At 38.8% G+C, this 21,799-nt stretch overlaps 1 protein-coding gene across 2 annotated transcripts; it reads right to left on the bottom strand.

Annotated features, from left to right (window-relative positions):
• Nucleotides 1–17,700: 17,700 nt before the first annotated feature.
• Nucleotides 17,701–20,061, bottom strand: PUT5 (Amino acid permease family protein). 2 transcript variants are annotated; one of them, XM_090010315.1, is made up of 3 exons: nt 19,832–20,022; nt 18,645–19,113; nt 17,701–18,467 (listed from the first exon to the last, which is right to left on the bottom strand). In XM_090010315.1, exons 1-3 carry the CDS (start codon nt 19,935–19,937, stop codon nt 17,936–17,938), a joined length of 1,107 nt encoding a protein of 368 aa, XP_089866441.1. In that variant the 5' UTR covers nt 19,938–20,022; the 3' UTR covers nt 17,701–17,935. The 2 variants fall into 2 exon arrangements, with proteins under 2 accessions (XP_089866441.1, XP_089866440.1); XM_090010314.1 differs by having other exon boundaries at nt 18,645–20,061.
• Between the last annotated feature and the right edge of the window lie 1,738 nt (nt 20,062–21,799).

Genomic DNA, 21,799 nt, shown 5'->3' with positions numbered 1-21,799 from the left:
CTAACAGGTTTTTCTGTATGACGGTTCGGGTGAGACCTGATTTATGAATAGGTTTGGATCTATAAACAGTTCGTTCGGGTATGGGTTAATTGAGGTACTAACTGGGAATATTGGCAAGCAGAAGCAGCCCGTCTCAAACTAGGTCAAGAAGGTTGAACTTTAAATTATGCTGCAGGGATGCTCCAAATTAAAGTTTACGTTGTGCCCATTTTATATAATATTATCAATAGAAAACTACATAAAAAAATAAATGGTGTTTCCTGTGTTCTTTCAACGGCATTCACGTGAAATAGCTATTGAACTTAAAAAATAAATAAAAGGCCAACTATTATACGTACTAATTATTATACTGAAAAACTTTTTTTAAAATCATTTTATTAAAAAAATCAAAAGACGCATACATTCCTGTAATGTTCGGATATATAATATAATAATACACGTTTGAAATATTATTTTAGTCGGTCATGTAGGACCGTGAATCAGTGAAGCCCAACCATATGATGCAAAATCTTATTATAGATGCAAAATTTTAGCTATCAATAATTCCAGCATGGCAAACATGGCAAGCCAAAAATTCCAGCATTAATTGTTGGATCCTAGGTTAATCCACAGGAAGAGAATCACTTGGGCTTTAAAATGATCATTAACTTGCAGCCAATTAACTTAATTCAAAGTATTTAGAGAATAATAACTTTGCAAGTATGGATACAAAGTGATGGCTATCAAAATGCAGGTATCTTGTGTGTTGGACATAACTGATCTGAATCCAACTCATTTAGGTGACCGGTTTGACACCATTAGTGGGCCACATTAGTGGACCACATAATGGGAATATAGTGGGTTGGCTGCTACTAAAATGATGTGAGATTCATGGCAATAGCCTACTCAAATTCTACATGCAGGTTTACGTGGTATAGGGTCCTGCTCAACGTCGACATAAGGCTTGGGCTCATCATGGGCGTCGACCAGATGAGGAGAACGCCGAACACCTGCACACACATTCTGTGGCATCAACGAATACACTTTCAGGTACGCTTTTGTGCATGTTGATGCAAGTAATTCCAACAATGGGTTATGGGCCCACGACCACGCATACCGCTGCGCGTGGGTGCGTGCAGGCCTGCGGGCATTTATTGCGATTGTCACCATGGGGCGACGTAGGTTGCATGTTGATGACAACAACCACTCTAAGGTGACTGTTTTTCCGACCGTCTGTCGCCGTGAGGCGATTGCAACAGATTGAAACTGTCGCCATGGGGCAATAGTGTTTCCCAACAGCCCGTCAACATTGGTCGTCAGTAAATGGCAACTGTCGCCGTGAGGCGAAAGTCTTTCCCGGCAGACTGTTGCCATGGGACAACAACCCTCACCGGCGACAGAGCCACCCTATGGTGACTGATCATCATCGTAGGGGTGACGTTGGTCACCGAACGATGGTGACAGTCGTTGTAGGGCGACTGCCATTCCAGGCAACCATTCGCCAGTGGCGCTTGTAGCTCCGACAACCCTCATTCAAAATAATAATAATAATAATAATAATAATAATACAGATCAGGGGTTTTACCTGTGGCCGTCAGGCTGTTGGGGGTTTTGCCGGCGCCGGGGTTGCCTAAGGATGTCGTCGGGGATGTCACCTGGAGCGTCGCTGCAGACGTCGCTGCAGACGTCGTCGGGGGGGGGGGGGGGTGCCGGATTGCCGGCATCCGTCTGGTGATGCATAGAATCGGCGGATTAAAAACCCCCTTTTCTCTTTTTTTTTGTTCGGCCATAGGGCTACAGAGCCGACTACCATCGCCGGGGAATCGGGATGATCGTCGTGGGGTGATATGCCGGAAGGAGCGGCCATTGGGTCGTCACACCGGCGAAGTCCCTTCACATCATGGGCCGTCGCCTGAGATCCCCTGCATCGTCAAGTTGCAGGGTGGTCGTCCTATGTCGAGGTCACCGAAGTTGTTGCCAGGATTGGAGATCGCCGAATGGACGATGTCTGGGGTTTGAAAACCCCCCTTTTCTCTGCCCTGCTTCTTCAGCCGTTGGGTTGGGTTTTCGGTCGATGGAGGTTCCGCCGTGAGTAGGCCGTCGATGTGGGTCGTCGACAGGCGATGCAAGTCGCCGTTGGGCGACATGGGTCGCCGGTTTTTGCTCCCTGGCGACGTGGGTCGCCGTGACATCCGGAGGAGAGAAACTGATTCGGTTTCTCAGGGTTGTGTAAACAGAAACCCTCGGGTTTCTGTTTTAACGCCCGATGGCAAGATCGGGTCCTGTGCAGACCGGGTATTCTGACCCGGTGGCATACCCGATCCAAATCTGGATTTGGGTGGATCAGGTCTGCCTAGATCCAATGGCTAACCGATCCTAGGATCGGACCCGGACCCATTTGGTGTTTGGGTTTGGGTTTGATCCATTTTGGGGCCAAATCCATATGGAGGATTCAGATCTACCTTTGATCCGATCTGCGGTTTTGTCTCATGACTGGACCCAAACCCATAAGGCATTGAGTCTGAGTTTGATCATGTGGACTTAGACCCATTTAGTATTGGGTCTGGGTCAGAACTGTTATTTTGTATCAGAGCTAGACCCATTTGGTTTCGGGTTTGGTTTGGTCCAGACGGTTTAACCGGGTCAAGATCTAAAATATCTTGGACCGGATTGTGATCCAAACACATCAGGTATTCGGGTTTAGGTCTAATTCGGAAGACCCAGATTCATTTTTGGATCAAGTTGTGGTTCAGACCCATAAAGAATCCAGGTCTGGATCTAATCTGGAGGCCCGAATCCAGTTAACCCTTGGTCAGACTCGGATCCGGTTATAACCGGGTCTGACCTGGATCTAGTTAAACCTTGGGTCATACCCGAATCCGGTTATAACTGGATCTGTCCCGGATCTAGTTAAACCCTGGGTCTAACCCGGATCCAGTTAAACCTCGGGTCTAACCCGGATCCGGTTATAACCGGGTCTTACCCGTATCTGGTTAAACCCCAGGTCCGACCCAAATCTGGTTTATACTAGGTCCGACCCAGATCCAGTTGTTACCGGGTCTGACCCAGATCCGATTCAAAGTCGGGTCTGGCCTGGGTCCAGTTTGAACTAATTCTGACCTGGATCGAGTAGGGTCTAGGCACTATTTGGCCTGATTCGGCTTTTTCCGGGACCGATTCAGTGTCATTTTTGACCGGTTCCTTCCAGTTTCTCACCGGTTCTGAGATGCTAAGACCCTGTTTTCTTAAATATAAGAAAATACAGGGATTTTGACATACAATTATAGGGTTTTATGAATTTTTGTTTATACTAGATATTGGTTCATAAGGTTCAGAACCGGTTCAGACCCTTGGATAACCGGTTCAAGGCCGTTTTAAACCGGTTCAAAGTGTTTTTAGACCGGTTTCTTCTTGAGGACTTTGGGTTTTACCCATATGGGCTTGTTTTAGTTATTTTTTTCCATACTTTATAAAGTGTTTATTGTATAAAAATCATGACTTAAGCATATTAATTTATGTGTTCCATGTTGGTTAAGTCATGCATGATGGTTTTAAGCATTAAGCATAAATTATGACTAAATTCATGATATTTATCATCAAAATTAGTCTATGCATATGAGTGAAAGCATGAACTTGTATTTTTTGATATAAAGAGTATCTTGTCATGAATATACAAGCATTAATATGTGTACATGGGCATGCTCCATAATACGAATATATTTTTCGGTAAAAGATCTTGATTGACTGACTTATGTTATTACCAAAGTGATCTGAGTCGTATTGATTAAGGATTCTTTGGACCATATTAAGATTCATTATTATGATTGTGTGTAAGTTTAACATCAATTCTACCCAAAAGTAGGTCATGTTCAAATTCACATAGAGTGTTATAGTAGGTGTGTTTTCCAGCTCATGAAGCATGTTCGTACTCAAAGGTACAGTGCTGAATTGCCTCTGGTTACATGATTTGCTAGTTTCACCAACTGAAGTCAATTTCTTGAGAATTGAAGAGACGGAACAACTATCAGTATTGTCATTTCCACCAAAGTGGAACGATAATGGCTCAACTATGCTTGTCTCAGAAAAGGTGAATAATAAGGGATCTCATATTTACCTTTTCAATATAAATCTCGTATAGAGAAATTTATCCCCCACTCATACGGAGAATAGAATAACCGTTTTGAAGGTTTTCTATGAGAAGTGAGAGCGCTCAAAAGGATGTTCATGAGAAGTGGGAGTATTCGAATAATCTTAGCCGGTTGCTTTTGCAATCTTGAGTGGCTTAGAATATTCGAGGTGTTATCTCTCACTGCAGGACAGTGAAGGAATTTCTGAAATCCATTGGGACAGAAATTATTGATTTTATACGAGGTTTTATCTCAGGCCATTTAGATAAGAAACTTCATTATAGGTCTTGGTATTGTGGACTCTATTGAGAGACCACTAAAGATCTTTTGTGATAATAAAGTAGTCATGTTCTTTTTCAAATAACAAGAGCTTAATCTCGTGTCGACACATAAAGTTAAAATACTTTGTTGTTAATGAAAGAATTGAGAATCATCTGGTATGTATTGATACAATTGAGACGAAGGAAATGACTTTGGATCCTCTTACTAAAGGGCTAGCACTAGGATTGTATTCCCAACATGTAAAGGGGATGAGTCCTTTTGATTGCTTCTTATGTATGACAATACATTATGTGATCACATTTGATTCTCCAAGGCTTTGCAAATTGTTGATTTTGCATAAAGGATCTCTTATATGGGTTAGAGCGAATAACAGAATAACAATATTAAAGAACCAAAAAGAAGAATAGGTAAGAGACCAACCTATTCATAAAGGTAATTTCAACATGCTTAAGCACTGAAGGTGAATTATAGTGTAATACATGGGAATATGACATTTCATAAAGGAGTGTTCATCTTCATGACTCATATGATTCATCATTGTGATAAAGGGTAGCATGTGAACCCACATGAAGAATTAAATCGAGATAACGGTAAAAACTTTGATTTAGTGCACTTTTGGTGTCAATGGGTCAAGTGGGAGAATGTTAGACATAACGGATCTGGATCCAACCCATTTAGGTGACCCGGTTTGACACCATTAGTGGGCTACATTAGTGGACCACATAATGAGGAGATAGTGGGTGGCAGTTACGTACGTAACTGCCTCTTTCCTCGTTATATAAGGGGGTTGGCTGCTACGAAAATGATGTGAGATTCATGGCAATAGCCTACCCAAATTTCACATGCAGGTTTATGTAGTATAGGGTCCTGCTCACATAAGGCCTGAGCTCATCGTGGGCGTCAACCGGATGAGGAGAACGCCGAACACCCGCATGCACATTTTGTGTCATCAACGAATACACTTTCAGGTACGCTTCTGTGTATGTTGATGCAAGTAATTCTAACATCTTGATCATCAACTAATGAATTACATAATGAAAATAGATAAAACAAAATAATTCAGATTATTAAGAAACCTCTGTACTGCAAAGTTAGTGCAATAATATATAATCACAAGACCTACAGCTAAAGCGTTGGTGAGTTAGACACAAAGATTAACAAAAGTTTCTTCATTGATTTTCACTTTAATATATTTTATGATTCACCAGTTAATTATAAATTTCACAACTGTAATTTTAATTGTAAGTACTTTTGCATAAACCAGGAAATAGCATCTCTTCATTTTCTTTCTGGAGCTTTACCAGAAGTAGCAATTAGCAATTTTCCCTCTGTGCACAACTATATATGCATTGTGAATTCAGTTAAAATATGAAAATTCTTTCACCTAATGTCAGTATATCATAAATCTGTACAAAAATTCAATGCTCGGCATACTTTTGGATGGATTAGTCAAGAATAGTTAACGTGGAATACAGCTACAAGCAAGGAAAATGACTTTCAATTCAAGAGAGAAACTGCATATATCATGTTTATGTCACATTCAAGCTCAACACTGGAAAAAGCCAAATTGGTTCTTCTTTTTGTCTTGAAAGTCCCTCATCATTGTAAGTTTTCATCTGCTCGTTCCGGAAGCTTTCCCAGTTGAGCCCTGTTAACCTCTCCCTTGAGTTTAACCTTGGATGGTTTCCAACAACTGGAATTTTGATAGTGTCAAATTTAGTACATATAGAAGGAAAGGATGCACCAATATTCCAGTGTATGGGCTCTTCCTCCTTGTTGCTACATCCAGTGCTCAAGGTCAGTTCAATATCAGTCTCTTGTTCAATCTCGCTCTCTAGTGCAGCATCTCCTGCATCCTCCATAATAAAGTCCTCAGCGGGGTGCTCCAGATCAATCATCATTTGCGTCCTAGGTGGATACTGGGATTGGTATCTAGCATCTTGTGAGCTTAGCCTTCTATGAACACTAAAATGCTGTGAGTATGTGGAGTGTGCAGTGGTTGAACCTTGCATCATCTCTTTGTTTTTCATGTCATTCATTAGTATTTTCTGAACTTGATACAGACGATGGAGCTCACATATCTGCACTTGTTCAGTAAAAAGATTATGGCATTATTGCATCATCCTAATTTTAAGAAATGCCAGCAAATCTTAATAATGCAACTACACCTAGGAAAATCTTCATTTGGGATTAAGAGTCAACCAAAATGAATTTCCGAAACATAACTGAAGAATAGAAGGAGAGTGGGACTGTTTTGAAGGAAAATAAAACCAGTGTTCACCTGCTTTTTAAATGTTTCTTCATGCTTAAGCATAGTTGTCTTCAAGCATTGTTTCTCATACTGCTTCAAATGCCTCTCCATGTTTGGATGAACTGATATCAGTGCTTGAAGTTTATTTCAGTGTTTCCTTTCTCTAAAAAGTAGGAAAGACAAGAACCTTAACCAGTGTTTTCATGAATTAGGTCTGTCTTAATTGAAAAGAGAATATTGGATCTTGATACTATTCATGTACCAACAACAAGACCATAAGTTGTAAAGGTAAAAAGCACAGAAATATGGCCACACACAAGTACCAATATGATGACCAAGACCTCAAAAGCATCCGATTTAGTAAAACAGAAAGTAATGATATCAGAGCTAATACTATACATAATACATCTTAACACAACCTTTTAATAGGATTAAACAATATGCAGTGAAACTGGAAAAATGTTTTAAAAATTAGTGCGTGGTGACACATTATTGGCAGCTCAGAAACATGTGAAAGCTTAACTTTCTCTTCCTCATGACAAAACAAATAGCACGTAATCAATGGCTACAAGCTCAACTGCCATTTAATTCAAGCAGATATCCTCTGATAACTATCATATCATAACTAACATGATTCAAGAACTTCATCACCTAACATAAAAATTGAACAGTTCCTTATAGCAGTACAAGTAATGCACATGTAAGAAGTTTTCAGTACAATTAATGCACATCTACAGATGCCTATAATAAACACTTTATTCATGGTTAGTGTCATATTAACAAATTTTCTAGGCATTTTCTGACATACATCAGTTCAAACAATCTTCAATGTGGATGTCTTAGGAGTCCGAGCATGGGCCAGAGGCTTAGGCGAATAGCAGGGTGCAGTTCAAAACGTATAATATGACTCAAGACTTTGGCTGACCCGCCCATTTGTCTTGGTTCAACCTGACGTTCATGGAAATAATCAGAGCCAGCCATTTTCTTCTTTTCCAATTCTTTCCTTAATCCAATCTACAACAATCCAAGCACCAAGACCAAACAAAGATCATTCTCATGCCTGCTCTTTTTACCTTTATAAATTCATCAAAGCTTTATTGTCTGGAGCTATTATCGGAAAAAAGATCATCTGGAGCAGCAGGAACATGTATCTATTACTTCATTGTTGAGGAAAACATGATACCATGAGTGGTCTGTTGTACAGGTGTGCTTCATCCAACAACAGTCTAAAGGCACACATATCCTTTTGCTTCCTAGTGGATGTCTGCAAATTTACATAGAAGCAACTCTCATTGCTGTTAAGCATCCTTCTTCCTGCACTAGAACTATGTTTCATTGATAAAGTCAAGCATACAACCCTGCAAGCTGACGATCCTATCCAGTTTCGCATGTTAAATGCCTTGTTTTGTATATTTGACAAAATTGCTGTTAACCATTGGGAAGGTGGATTTGGAAATCTGTCAAATGAACAGAATTCCCTCAATATCACGTTATAAAAGGTACTTGTTTTGTTCTTTAGAGATTGCTCAGCAGACATGGTGATAATCTTTTCAGCAGTCCCACTCATGAATTCCACGTGCAAATGAATAATACATGCAGAAAATAAATCAGATTCATTTGAGCACCTTCTACACCCACAGGAAGTTCATGTCCACTATCCGCACATGCCAATACCTCCACTAACACGTGAAAATTGCAGAGGAAGACAATTAAATTAATAAGATTCGTCTATCACCCTCTAAAACTAGTATCTGAACATAGCCAGGAAAAGATTATAGGTTCATTTTGGAATAGTTAGACCCTGAAAAGAAACATCTCATGCATGGTTTCAGTGCAACCTACAGAAAGGCAAACAAGGGAAAAGGAAATCCCAAAATGAAATCTATGGGAAAAACAGCCGTGAGTGAATTGGAGAAAGATAAACATTTCACAACAAATTCCTTCAAATTGAACAGAAGCCGTATTCATGACCAAGAAGTGCAAATACTGTTGCTAATATAGAATCGACCACAAAATGATCATCACAAGGAACACCAACATGGCGAATCAAGACCACAAGCTTCTACCTTCCATAACATGCCAATGACAGGCCTCCATGTTCCATAATATATCAAGTAATTGCAGAAAACATATGACAAGGGAAAGCAATGAAACAGCAGTTCTTTTTTATTATCTGGGTCATGATCCCATATCAAGTTGAACTATGAGAAAAGGATCGACTCAGGAAATGGACAGAACCTTACAAATCATACCTCATCCAATGCAGGACACTGCTGATGATACTTGGAGCGGTTTATTCAACAGAAACTCACAAGAAACAGATGAAAACAGAGAAGAGTTCAACTTATGAAAAGAAAAAGGATGAAGGGCTCTCGTGACTCGAATGAAACAGGGAATAAGTTGACACAAACAGTTCACTCCTTCACCACTTTTAGACCCTGACTCTATGCTCAAACCAAACACAACAAAACTGAACATCTACACTTACAAGTCACAGGTACCACCGAATTCTATGTAATACCGTGACAGTTGTCCAAGAAATCAAAGCCTCATAAACAAAACCAAATCTAGCATACCTCACCAGACACAAGCCCAACAACCGAAAGAACTTTAAACATCTAATTTTGACCAAAAACCCATGAGAGAACTAGAGAGAAGAAGCAATGTCTTCCCTTGTCCTAAGAATAGAGACAAAATTCCAGTAGCCAGGAGTCCAATATATACACAAAGAAACTAGGGAATCTACTAGGCTTTTAACTAGTTATATCACGTGGGCATGTGGGCATCATTCTTTTTTATCTTTTCTTTTTGCTGGGTCATCTTTGCTCTTCCTTTTCTTGGTGATTATCTAAGAGGAGCGGAAAAAAGACTACATGAATTTTATCACCCGACATGGTGCAGTTATATGCACGCGCTGCTGTCCCAAGAAGGAACAGTAGGCCCATGGGGGTGTGCAGAGGAGGTATAAATCATGAGAAACACCGTTTCAGCTGTTGCAGTAACTCATTTTTTGAATGAACGTGTACAATACAGACAGTGAATGCAGGCTGTCAGATTCCCTTGTTCTGAGCTTTCTCTCATTTTCTCAATCTTGTTTCAGTGCAAGAAATTAGTTTTTGAGCAGATGGGTGTTTTATGACTACGGTTCCGGACATGCTTGCCTCACTCAAATCCCACCAACCTACTGAAATGATCTCCCCTCTTCCAGATGTAAATTTTATTGTTCTGGGGTTAGCTACTACACTGAAATCCAGTGACACTTTTTATATTATGAAAGCCACAGAGTGGAGGGTGGTAGGGCGCACCTACCAATACATGCTTTGGCCGGTGTAACACGGCTAAACATATATGCAAGGAGGATGTGATGTCAAATATTAACGCTTCAGAGTTCAGACTACATAAAAGTGCCACAAAATGGTGTCAATTAGTTGGAGATTTCAACAGAATGCCACTATTTGAAGATCGCAAAGTTAACTGTGTCGCATGAAGATGAGTCCGATACATGAAGGAAACACTTTAACATACATGGTAAAGAAAATTACACCCCATCAACTCATCAACTTAAAGGCCATAAATGAAGAGGATATCATGTGATCTGACCGAGTACCTTGCAATGTGTGATGGTAGGGTTAGGAGATGCGTGGCATCCACTCACACGCCTCCTCATCTAAGGGACTAGTCACCTTTGCATATTTTCAAAAACACGCCTAAAGTTTGGAAATTAATAAAAAAAGCACCTAATTTTTGGAAATTTTTAAAATGACACTTAAAATTTTGCATTAATAAAAAATAAACTTCCATCCATTAAACCTGGCCCAAGATGATTTAAGAGAATTAATTTACAGGTTAACCCTTTAAAGACTCCTTCCCTCTCTTTTAGGTGTATTTTTTAAAATATGATGTTGAGGGTAAAATGGTAATTCTATGTCACATTTAACAGCACATCTGACGGTAGTAAACTCCTGGGTCTTTAATTTTAATTAACAATGATATTTTCTAATTGCACTTTTTAAATTTTTCTAAAACTTAGTTGCCTTTTTTTATTAATGCCCAAACTTTAGGTTTCTTTTTGAGAATTTCCCTAAGATTTAAAAAAATGAGCCAGTAGCAGCTCGACTCATTACAAGCTTGAGCTCGAGATCAGTTTCAGCCGAACCAAGCTTAGCAGGCCACGCTCGGTCGGTCATTTACCAGTCTTGGGTACTTGTGTGGATCATTCTTTGTGATAGGGCTGCATAGTACATTTCTGTTTCACAAAAGGATAATGTGTCATTTATAAGAAAGCAGATCGAGAGCTCTCCCAACTACCTTGCAAAGGTACTCCTGCCAGAGGAGATGAGTGGATGCCACACATCTGTATGTAGCGAAAAGATTTGCTGCAACAGTTTGTATATACAAAGGACTTACCAATTCTTTGTTTTTTGTTTCTTCTCCGGTGAATCTAAACCTGGCGATATGACTGATCTACATGCATGGTTTATTCTGTGAGGATCGATATCTCCGAATTAATTCTAACGTGTGAGTGGATTTTTTGGTCATCAACAGCCATAAATGCTTCAAATGTTCTCGACTCATAAAAACCTTTTTTTTTTCTGTGATTAAACACGATTAAGTGTATATTCTTAACAAATTGACCATGCACAACATATCTACAACTACAATGTTAGATTGAGTCAAAATAACTCACTCACATACACACATGTACTTAATGATTCGAGCGCAAGCTTGTACTGAATCGAGGTGCTACTGGCTCATTTTTTTAAATCTTAAAATCGTAAGAATAAAATTTGAGCACTCCATCTACATCTTTCAAGCCACACATCTCAATCAACATGTATATATATATATATATATATATATATATATATATATATATAGAGAGAGAGAGAGAGAGAGAGAGAGAGAGAGAGAGAGAGAGAGTAGGTGCTTGTGATACATGATTGATGGGTTTTTCTGCTCTTTCAGTATTTTTTTTGCAGTTCTGACTCCATAAATGTGTTGAGCATGGTCGATTTACGAGGAATCCACACCTAGATCATGTGTTTTCAATGAAAAAAATGATAGTTGGAGCCTCAAAAATTTACAAAGATTTTAGACCAATGATTTTTCGAACCTTATAAAAACTCACCCATGTGTCGAAATCAAACACTACAAGAGTTGATTCCTATACATAGATCACATTTGTACAGTTAGAATTCAAAAATAAAATGAAAAAACCTGAAAAACCCAGCAAGCACTCTACTATATATATATATATATATATGAGTAATGTGCGCCTGCCTACCTTCTCGTTCTGCCCCATTCTTCCCCCTCAAAAATCACTATTTGGTCTTTTTTATCACATCTAACACCATAGATGTGATCTATAGGTTTTATTTAGTGGCAACCAGTTTTTGGATCAATCTGATAATGTATATAAGTTTTTTCGGTGATCCAAAATCAATGGTTATGAAGTTATCAGTTTTTTCCAGCTCATAAAAACATGTTTTCATCGAAAAAGCATGATCCAAGAGTCCATTTTTACTAAATCGAGCATGCTAAACATATCTAACAGTTTAGATCTATCATTAAACACTTCAAAACTATGGAGGAGAATGATAAATGGGACCTAATATGTTCAGTTCTATATATATATATATATATATATATATATATATATATATATATATATATATATATATATATATATATATATATATATATATATATATATATATATATATATAAAAGCCAAAACACCTTGATTTTGTGCTCAGCCTCTGTGGCCTTCATCAGCAGCTTGTGGCTCAGTTTGTCAAAGTCAATTTATGAGCTTGAACAAGCTTTTGATTTGTTGAGCCGAGTAGAGTCACAAGCTGCTGGTCTCATTTGGCCTCCTCCACATTATTCTTTCCCTCTGGTTCAAAATTTTATTAGATAATAGATGTGCCCTCTTATCATCAAAATCGATTAGACAGTGGATGGGGTCTGCCTTTCACTTAACTGGACACGGGGAGGAATGTGCCTTCAATGTCAGTTGGTAGCTTCAAACTGACTTAAGTGAAGAAAAAACATGATAATTGACCTTGTGTAGTTTCAAAAAATTTCATTCTCTAAGAAAGTTTGTTACCATCTGACAGACTCATCATATGTATGCAGGCCAATATAAGTGTTGCATTTCATGTGTCGTTTCATATATTGTTGATAATAATATGCAAAGGAACCAAAATGTGATTAAGTGATCTTTATTTAGGAAAATTTGCTTATGAGAAATAGTTTACCTTGAATTCACTCCCCCACTTGCCAATAAAAAAGAAAGAAAAAAGAAAAAGTACATGCTAGGAACATTATGAAGTAAAACTTAGACGCGCTTAGTCTTGCTATTAAAATCTACTAGGTAAGACATTTTTCATCATTCTTAGTAGAAACTATACTATATTAATATATTGATTTATTTTGTTATTATAGAATTCCGGTGTTAGTCTCAAAAAAGCCTACCTTTTAGCTTATTTTTCTCTACTCATGGGAGATAATTAGGGAGCAACGGGTACAGAAGAGGCCACAGTGGAGATTCCTTTCATCGATTAATGAGTTCCTTTATCGGATCGTAGGAAAGATGCGCATGGACTCGTTGGTAAACAGTGTTGGTAGGGATTAAAGTTTTTATCTTCAGTGCCTGCCTGAGGGATTTTTGTGTGTGTTAGGGAGCAAACGCTGCCCAAGGGTTTGGTTGGCATTGCACTCTCTTTTCTTTTCTTTTCTTGGTGTCATAATGGTTTTTGTACCTTGGGTTGCATTGATTTGCTGTTAGAGTTATTAAAATTTGCTACTGTGGCTTGCGTGGTATTATGTCCTCGATAAAAAGTACTGTACATCATGTGATATTCATTCATTCTGTCTTGTCACATCAGGAAAACATAATGATTGAGCACTTCTGCCATCTACCTATAAAAAGTCCGGTGAGCTTAATGTGTTTAAACTGAGCCTAATGGGGAGCATTCGTGGAGTTTTTGGCCATAAAAAAAAGAAGTAAAAATTGGTACCAAGTTTTATTATAGTCAAACACATCCGCGATGACCTAAGACGTGCAATCATTCTCACCACAAAATGCTAACAACATTCTCAAACGCAGCCACATGTTTAATGTTTTTTTTATCAAAGAATGAATAAAAGATATTAAAAACATGATTAATATTTGTTCCAACAAATTTTTTAATAAAATTTCTTAATTTTTCAATTTTGTCACATAAAGTATTTGAAGCATTTTTTGCTTCAAATCTACTTGTTTCTAATTCCACCAGCCTCTTTGTTTTTGTCTTAGTTCTCGACAACTTCTCTCTCTTTTTTTCATTCCTTATTGCCTTAATTAGTTGATATGAAGTAGCATACCATGGCTTTATACACCGGAGAAACATGAATTACTCTTCCACAAAAAGAGAGGATTTGAATTAGAACCGGTTCCTTCTCAAAATGCCTTCTATAACAAACGAACCCTAAAAAAAAATGGGTCGATTTTTTTTTGAAGGGGATCATCCAAGGTGTTGCAACTCGTTTCAACTAATTGATGATACAGGCCAACTCGGATCGATTTTTTATTTTCTCAAGCTTTTGTGGACCCACCGTTCGTTTAAATTTTCCGAGGTGGGCCACCATTCCCATCGTCCGTCCATCCTTCGAGTGGACGTAGATCTCTCCATCTCTTGTGGGCCGCCCTCCTCTTCGTCTCTTGTGGGCAGTCGTTGTAAATGTGTTCAAATAAAGTAGGTGATTGCACGTTCTCTCTTTTTGTTTTTGTTATTTTTGAGAAAAATAAAGGGAAAATTCTATTTACAGCCAACCTTTTGTCTGTAATTCTAAATATAATTTTTTGAAACTCCAAATATGGGTCAAAATTTTCTAGAAAACTGTCTAACCAAGGCCTAAGCCAAATTACAATAGTGACCTTTCATCATTAAGAGTTTAAACTGTTTACTTTTTCTTTTCTTACGAGAATGAACGAGTACTTTTCAGTATTTAAGGAACAATTCAATAAAAAAAAAGGACTCACATTTTTCAATGTGATAGATGTTGACATGAGGTTCCTGTTTGATAGTTTTCAGTAAAAGTTTGGTCTATATTTGAAATTTTAGAAAAGTGTGGCCCATATTTGGAATTAAGGGCAAAAGATTGGCTTATAAATAAAATTTTCTCAAAAATAAAAAAATAGGAGGCTGAATATAATATTTTAAATATTAAATCAGTTTTTTTTAATTAACTGATCGGTAAGGCTGCTTTTCGTAAATTACTCTAACATGAATCTAAATTCTAAAGTTTCTCGTAGCACCACTCCTGGCCTTGTCACGTTTGGAGAATTGGGATCAGGTGAAATGGCATTATATGCTGCTGCCCCTGATCACCCTTCAGCTGCTGTTGGGCCCCACACTGACAGGTTGCACATAGATGGATGGAAGTAATCAGGTGGAGACCTGATCCTGCCTTTGTTTCTGTTTTAGAGGTAGGGATGTCAAACCACATCCAAATTGTCCCTGACTGAGATGCAATTACATTTAACACTTCAAGGGCACGTTTGGAATCGAGAAAGATGTAGGAAATGGGAACCGAGGTACTATTTTTTCGACCTCTCCAAACAAGCTAAAAATTTCCGCTGAAAAAAATACAAATTTTTGATAGAAAAGACTCCTCCAAGTGAGGTTGGAGGAGTCTCTCTTATCACAGTGTTTCCTAGCAGGAGAGACTCCTCCACGGTGCAACCACTTTATCTAAAAACACTCCTTGTCTTGTCTGGTCTTCTTCCCTTAGTGACTCCGCGCCATCTTCATCCTCGCTTCCCTCCCCTTCTCTTTCATCCTTTTTTCTTTGTTTTCCTCTTCTTCTGCTTCGTCGACTCTGCTGATAGCAGACATGTGATCAAGGAGGAGATGGGGAAAAGCAGCAGCAAGGAGAGAAGGGACGAAACCTACGTCAATGCCTTCCTGCATAAGAGGATTCACATCTTCGAGAGCATCCAAGCCGAGCAGATTGCAGATCTCCAGAAGATCGACGGAGAACCCATCAACTAAGTTAGGGAATTCGCCAAAAAGAGACGGGATTTTTGGGGTGCCTTCTTTGTTCCTGATGTTTTTTTTGGGATGATTTTGGGTTTTTTTTTGCCTGGATTTTTTTATGTCCAAGCTGAATCTTTTTCTGGTGTTTCTTATTATATATATATATATATATATATATATATATATATATATATATATATATATATATATATCTTTGTTTATATGTACTGTATATACAGATATTTCTGTTTCATTATTTTGGTTTATACATACTCTATATATATTTTTTGTGAACTTTTCTGTTAATATACACTGAAATGTTTTGTTTATATATACTGGACATATATTTTTGTTTATGTATATTGTGTGTGTATTCTGTGAAAGCATGTTTTCAAATTCTGTTAATATATGTTGAAATTTTCTGTTTATATATATTGTACATGTATTTTTGTTTATGTATACTATGTGTGTATTATGTGAAAGCATGTTTCCAAATTCTGTTAATATATGCTGAAATTCTGTTAATATGTTCTGAATTATATATACATAAATACATATATAAATAATCATGTTTCCATGAATTTTTCTGTTAATGTTGTTGAATATCACAATTGTGCCATATTCGTATTTTACTACCATATTCGGAGTTATGAGGTTCCTTTATTCGGCTAATATGCTGTTGTGAGTTGACCTTGGGATGCTGCATGGTTACAGCAAAAACAGACCGTTAGTATAGAAGATTTTATCATCTCTTAGTTGCAGAATTTAGGCTCCATTCTAACCCTCTAGTAGCATACATGATTATGCAGTCTTTACCATCTTCTTAGGAATGAGGAAAAGGGCAATATCAATTCTGCAATTAGGAAGGTTGAACTTCCATTAGTCGCCATATGCAAATGCAGGCTTCCTAGTGCAGGAGGAAGCCTGAATTTTTTTATTCGTTTTCTTGATAGACATGCCGCAGGATTGCCCCCATGGGATTCGAACCCGAGAAGCTCAGTTATGATAGCGCAAACTAACCAACCCGAGAAGAACAATAATTTATTAGCTAGTCGGAAAATTTTTTCATGCACAAACAAATTAGTGAAAAAAATTCTCTTTCTTTTCCAGCCCGTTTTTCTCATGCTACACAAACAAGCAAAAAACTTTCTTTTGGAAAACTTCTCATATCAAAAACTCTCATAGGCAAAACTTTCCTTTCCTATGAGAGTTTTCTCTCTTCCAAACGTGCCTCAAGTGTGGCACTGCACCTGACTGCCCTCCATCTCTGGCAATAGCATATCAGCTGTGGGGGCCAACAGAAAATGGAGGGCAGATCAGGTGCAACGGCACACTAAAGTGTGCAATGACAGTTCTCCATTTCTATGTTGCAGCGAATGTATTCCAGTCAACAGTCATATATGGATTAGAGAATTTAAGTTTTGATTAGTTTACAAACAATCAGATAATAGACCATGAGGTCAAATGAGCCAAAAGAGTCCAAGCATAATCTAAATTAAATTTGTTACCACTAATTATGCATTGAGCAAAAAGTTTCTGGCAATAATGCAAGTGAACATGCTTACAAGGAAACAAAAAGGAAATCTATATATAAATTGGTAAACTTTATAGATATTAGCAAACCACATTACAGCATAGATGATATGTACACCTTTATCAATATCTTTTCCAATTCCAAGAAGTTAATAATGTAGTGGGAAATATACCAGATAAAAGGTAATAATAATATTCTCAAATGACACTCTATGACATGGAAGTAAATTAGTTAATCGAAGAAGTACTTGGAGTCTTGGACTAGTATATGCTGCTTAGCAAAATCAACTCACACAAAAATCAAAGATCCTATCTAAGTGTGTATCACATCCAGTAAAAAAACATAACTAACCCAAAATATAGCATAAATAGACTGCACACTTCATATCAAATATTACAAAAACTATTAATCCCAAGGATGAATGAGGAAATACTGCTTTCGGTATTTATCATTCATGTATAGGAGAATTGATTTGTGAGCCAGATATTCTCAATGAAGTCAGTGAAACAAGAAGGCACCAACAAAATGAGGCTTCACAATAAAAGTCGGGGTACAACAATGGAAAGGGAAGATTAGTTGCACCATTTTAGTTAATAAATATTAAACAAGCTAAATCTTGCTGGCTCAAGGAAATGTACATATATTTAAATAACTTTTCATATAAAACATGGGAAATCTATAACTTTCAACAAATGAAGTACATTTTCAAACCGCGGTATTGTATAAGCTTGAGAAAATTCTACTCCAGCTTCAAGATTCCTTCCACGTTCTCAGGAGTATGTAGTTCCTTTTTACCACAAGCTGGGTCAGAAAGAAGGCTCATTGAAGCCTCATCTACCATCCCCTTGTCTTCACAAATTGCTGGTGCAGCTTCATGAACTTGATTTGTGGGTATGGACATAGAATCAAACTTCAACCACTTCTGATTCTTTGCATATTCAATGCTAGGATACAACACAATCCCAAGTATAATCACGCTGGTGCTTACAACAAAAGTCTTAAATGAAGCGAGGCACATAACAAGAATAAGCAAGAAAGCAGGAGGAAGGCAGATAATAATTGCCCCAAGTGTTTGAAAAGGAACTTTATATGGCCTATGAAGATCTGGCTTCTTTATTCTTAACTTTATAAAGGCCGCAAACTCAAGAAGCATCCCAACCGAATAAAGAAAATTTAGGAATTCAACAATCTCTTGGAAACTCATCCAGGATAGGAAGATAACTCCAGTTGCAGAGCATAAAATGCTAAAAGTTGGTGTTCCATATTTTGATCTGCACAAATTCGTTTGAATTTTGCTGTTACAGTTTGCATGAATTGATGGTTCTTCTAAACTAGACTGTAAGGGTAGATATATAGAAGAGCAGAACACTTGAGCAAAAGAGCAAAAATAACCAGATATTGAAACATAAATTCACAAGTAGAAAGGGAAAATAAATAATCCAACTGACCTGTAAGAGAAAATTTCAGGTAGCATTCCCATCTCACTCATCCCCAACAGCTGAAATGCATCACTACTCATTTCTGCTTCAAAAAGGCCTATATTAGACATAGCAGCCGCCACCTGAATCCACAACCTGAGCCATGCACCACCAATCATCATCCCAACTTGGGCAAAATAACCATCACTCCATTCACTAGTTGTGATCTCCAGAGCTCCGGTACCAGCAAGAAGAGGGATCAAATAAGAAAGCATGACCAGAATGACTGCTATAAACAGAGCCTTTGGGAACGTCGTGATGGGGTTCTCAACCTCTCCAACCAAAGTACTAGCTTTGTCCCAGTAATTCAAATTCCAAAACATACTATTAAAGTATCCCCTCCAATTCACCTTACTCACGTCCAGAGCCAACCATCGTCGCGGTTTCAACCTTGGAATGGATAGCAAACCCATCACAAGAAAAGGAATAAGCGAGAAGGCTGCGAGTAAAACAGCCGCAAAACCGACTACTGTTAGGCCTCTGTAGTTGAGGTATGTCAAACAGGTAGTTATGAAGAGTAGAAAGGGTATCCTAGCAATGGCCATATTGAAAACCGGAACGGAATGCTTCAAGTAATCAAGGAACAGAACAGGGTACAGAGCATTATCCATGACACCGCTGAACCATTTCCAGAAACCCTCCTGGAAACCCCAAAAGGGCCCAAAAGCCGCTGATATCCAAACAACATAACCACCATTCTCCGGAAAGCTTGTGGCTAGTTCCGCTGTGATCAATGCCTCTGGAACACTCCAAATGAGCGGGAAAACCAGGAAACCAATCAAGGACAAAAGAGGACCCCCTCCTGCCTTAACCGAATCCTCCACTCCAAATGGGCCTCCGGATACCTCATAGAAGATGAGGGCGATCAAAGGTATGAGTGTCAACTTATTACTATTATTACTACCATCATTGCCACTAACGCTCCTAGGGATTCCAATTCCATAATGGGCGCTATCATCTCCAATCGGTTCTTCGCCACCCATTAAGCCAAATCAGAAATCCCTCCAAATTAATGGGAAAAATCGACTACTGAATACCTACTTTTCCAATTTCACCACTTTTCCGTGATAATTTGGGAAATTTCTTGATGGGTGTGACCGAAACTTAATAAATATACAAGAAGGAGGGGAAACCGAAAGGGAGAGGAATTTAAGTACCCATATTCTCGGAGAAACGAATCGAGGAGGAGACTGCACTAATGGCGGGCATCGATTCAAGAGATTGGTATCTTCTTCTACCGTTCGCCATGGATGGTTTGTCCATCTTGGGTGCTACCCATCTGGTGATATGGAATGATCACAACGTAGGATCGAACCGCAGGGACAAACCAGTGGTTGGTTTGACGAAAAATAATTCTTGCGTGAGGAATCTTGCTTCCCATCCCACCATTCGTCCCTAGAAATTGGATGGTGGAATCCAATTTGGAAAATGACAGAGTCAACACAGTAGTTACTTCTAAGATCAAGCCACCAAACTGGGAAGAGCCAAGTCTGCATCATGTAGTGCTACTTGTTTAAAGATGCTACAATGGGAAAGGTCAGCACTACAATAGAAGGCAATGGATGGAATTATAAGGCAATTTGTTGAGAATAGGGTTGGGATTTTACCGAGAGAAATGGGGATCCATTAGACCTCATTCATTTGATGTAGGGATGAAGGACATGGAACAATGATATTAAGTGCACGAGAAAGAAATGATTGCAATCTTGCATTGCTTGCGAGTTTGGCATCACTATCTCTTGGTATCTCAGTTCGCCGTTAAGACAGATAACATAGCCACTAACTACTTTCAGACATAGAAAAAGTTTAACCCTAAGCAGGTTAGATGGCAACAGTTCCCGACAGAGTTTGACATTGTCTTGTAGTATAAGCCCGAAAAGACCAATGTTGTAGCTGATGCATTAAGCAAAAAGGCCGAGTTTGTGGCCTTGCAAGAAGAGGAAGCCCAGTTTGTTCAGTCTCAAAGCGACCTCCTCGACTGCATTCGAGAAGACATTCAGTCTGATCCATCAGCTCAACAACTAGTGACCCTAATTCAGCAAAGGAAAACTAGGAAATTCTGGATACAAGAAGCCCTCTTTATGACTAAGGGCAGATGTTTTTTTTTATTGTGATGGAGATTATTGCAGAGATTGGTAATCAAGGAGTGTCATGCTACACGGTACTTAGGGCACCTTGGGCAACATCGAATGCTCGCTTTAGTAGAGTAGGCCTACTACTGGCCTTTTATGCAGGATGAGATTAAGGGTTACATTCGCACCTACTTGATTTGCCAGCAGGATAAGCCGAGTAATCAGTAGCCCGCAGGACTACTCGAGCATCTTCCTATTCCAAGCCGTCTGTGGGAGAGCATCTCCATGGACTTCATTTTGGGACTACTGAAGGTGAATGACTGTAGTTCGATCTTTGTGGCGGCGGATCAGTTCTCAAAGTATGCTATCTTCATATCGATGCTGCCTACCGATACGGTCGAGCGAGACGAATGTTTGTTCGTGAAGCATGTTGTGACCAACTGGGGGATCCTAAAAAACATTGATAGCGACCGCGACCCACACTTTACAGGAAAGTTCTGACAACAAGTGTTTCGATTGTTGGGGACAGAGTTGCATTTTTCAATGTGCTTCCACCCCCAGACATATGGCCAAACGGAGAGAACCGACGCTCTCTTTGAAGAATATCTATGGCACTTTGTAGGTGCAAATAAGAAAGACTGGGTAGACCTTCTAGATGTCGCTCAGTTCTCCCATAACCTGCAGAAGCGTGAATCTACTGGTCATAGTCCCTGTGAGTTGACAACGGGGAGACAACCCTAGATGCCACACACCATCACAATGAATTATAAGGGCAAGACACCACTTGCCCATCGTTTTTCTCAAGACTGGTAGGATCAAACATAGTTGGCCAAGGTGTTTCTGCACAAAGCTACCAAGAGGATAAAGAAATGAGCAGATCAGAAGTGCTACCCTGCGGAGTTTAAAGTCAGAGACCTAGTATTGGTCAAATTGCATCTTGAGAGAACCAGGATCTTTCGGGGTCTATATCATGGCCTCGCTCGCAAATACGATCATTTCCTATCATCAAGCGTGTAGGCAACCTCACCTACAAGCTCGAAGTTCCTCTGCACT

The sequence above is a fragment of the Nuphar pumila genome, chromosome 6 (assembly GCF_984573655.1).
Source record: "Nuphar pumila chromosome 6, dmNupPumi1.hap1.1, whole genome shotgun sequence".
Lineage (NCBI taxonomy): Eukaryota > Viridiplantae > Streptophyta > Magnoliopsida > Nymphaeales > Nymphaeaceae > Nuphar > Nuphar pumila.
This window is presented reverse-complemented; position numbering and strand designations above follow the sequence as displayed.

Bases quoted from the DNA above. Each gene is read 5' to 3' on its own strand.
- PUT5 (XM_090010314.1), bottom strand. From the start codon at position 19,657: ATGGGTGGCGAAGAACCGATTGGAGATGATAGCGCCCATTATGGAATT. The intron at 18,468-18,644 runs GTCAGTTGGATT...GAATTTGTGCAG, and splicing joins CCTGAAATTTTCTCTTACAG to ATCAAAATATGGAACACCAA.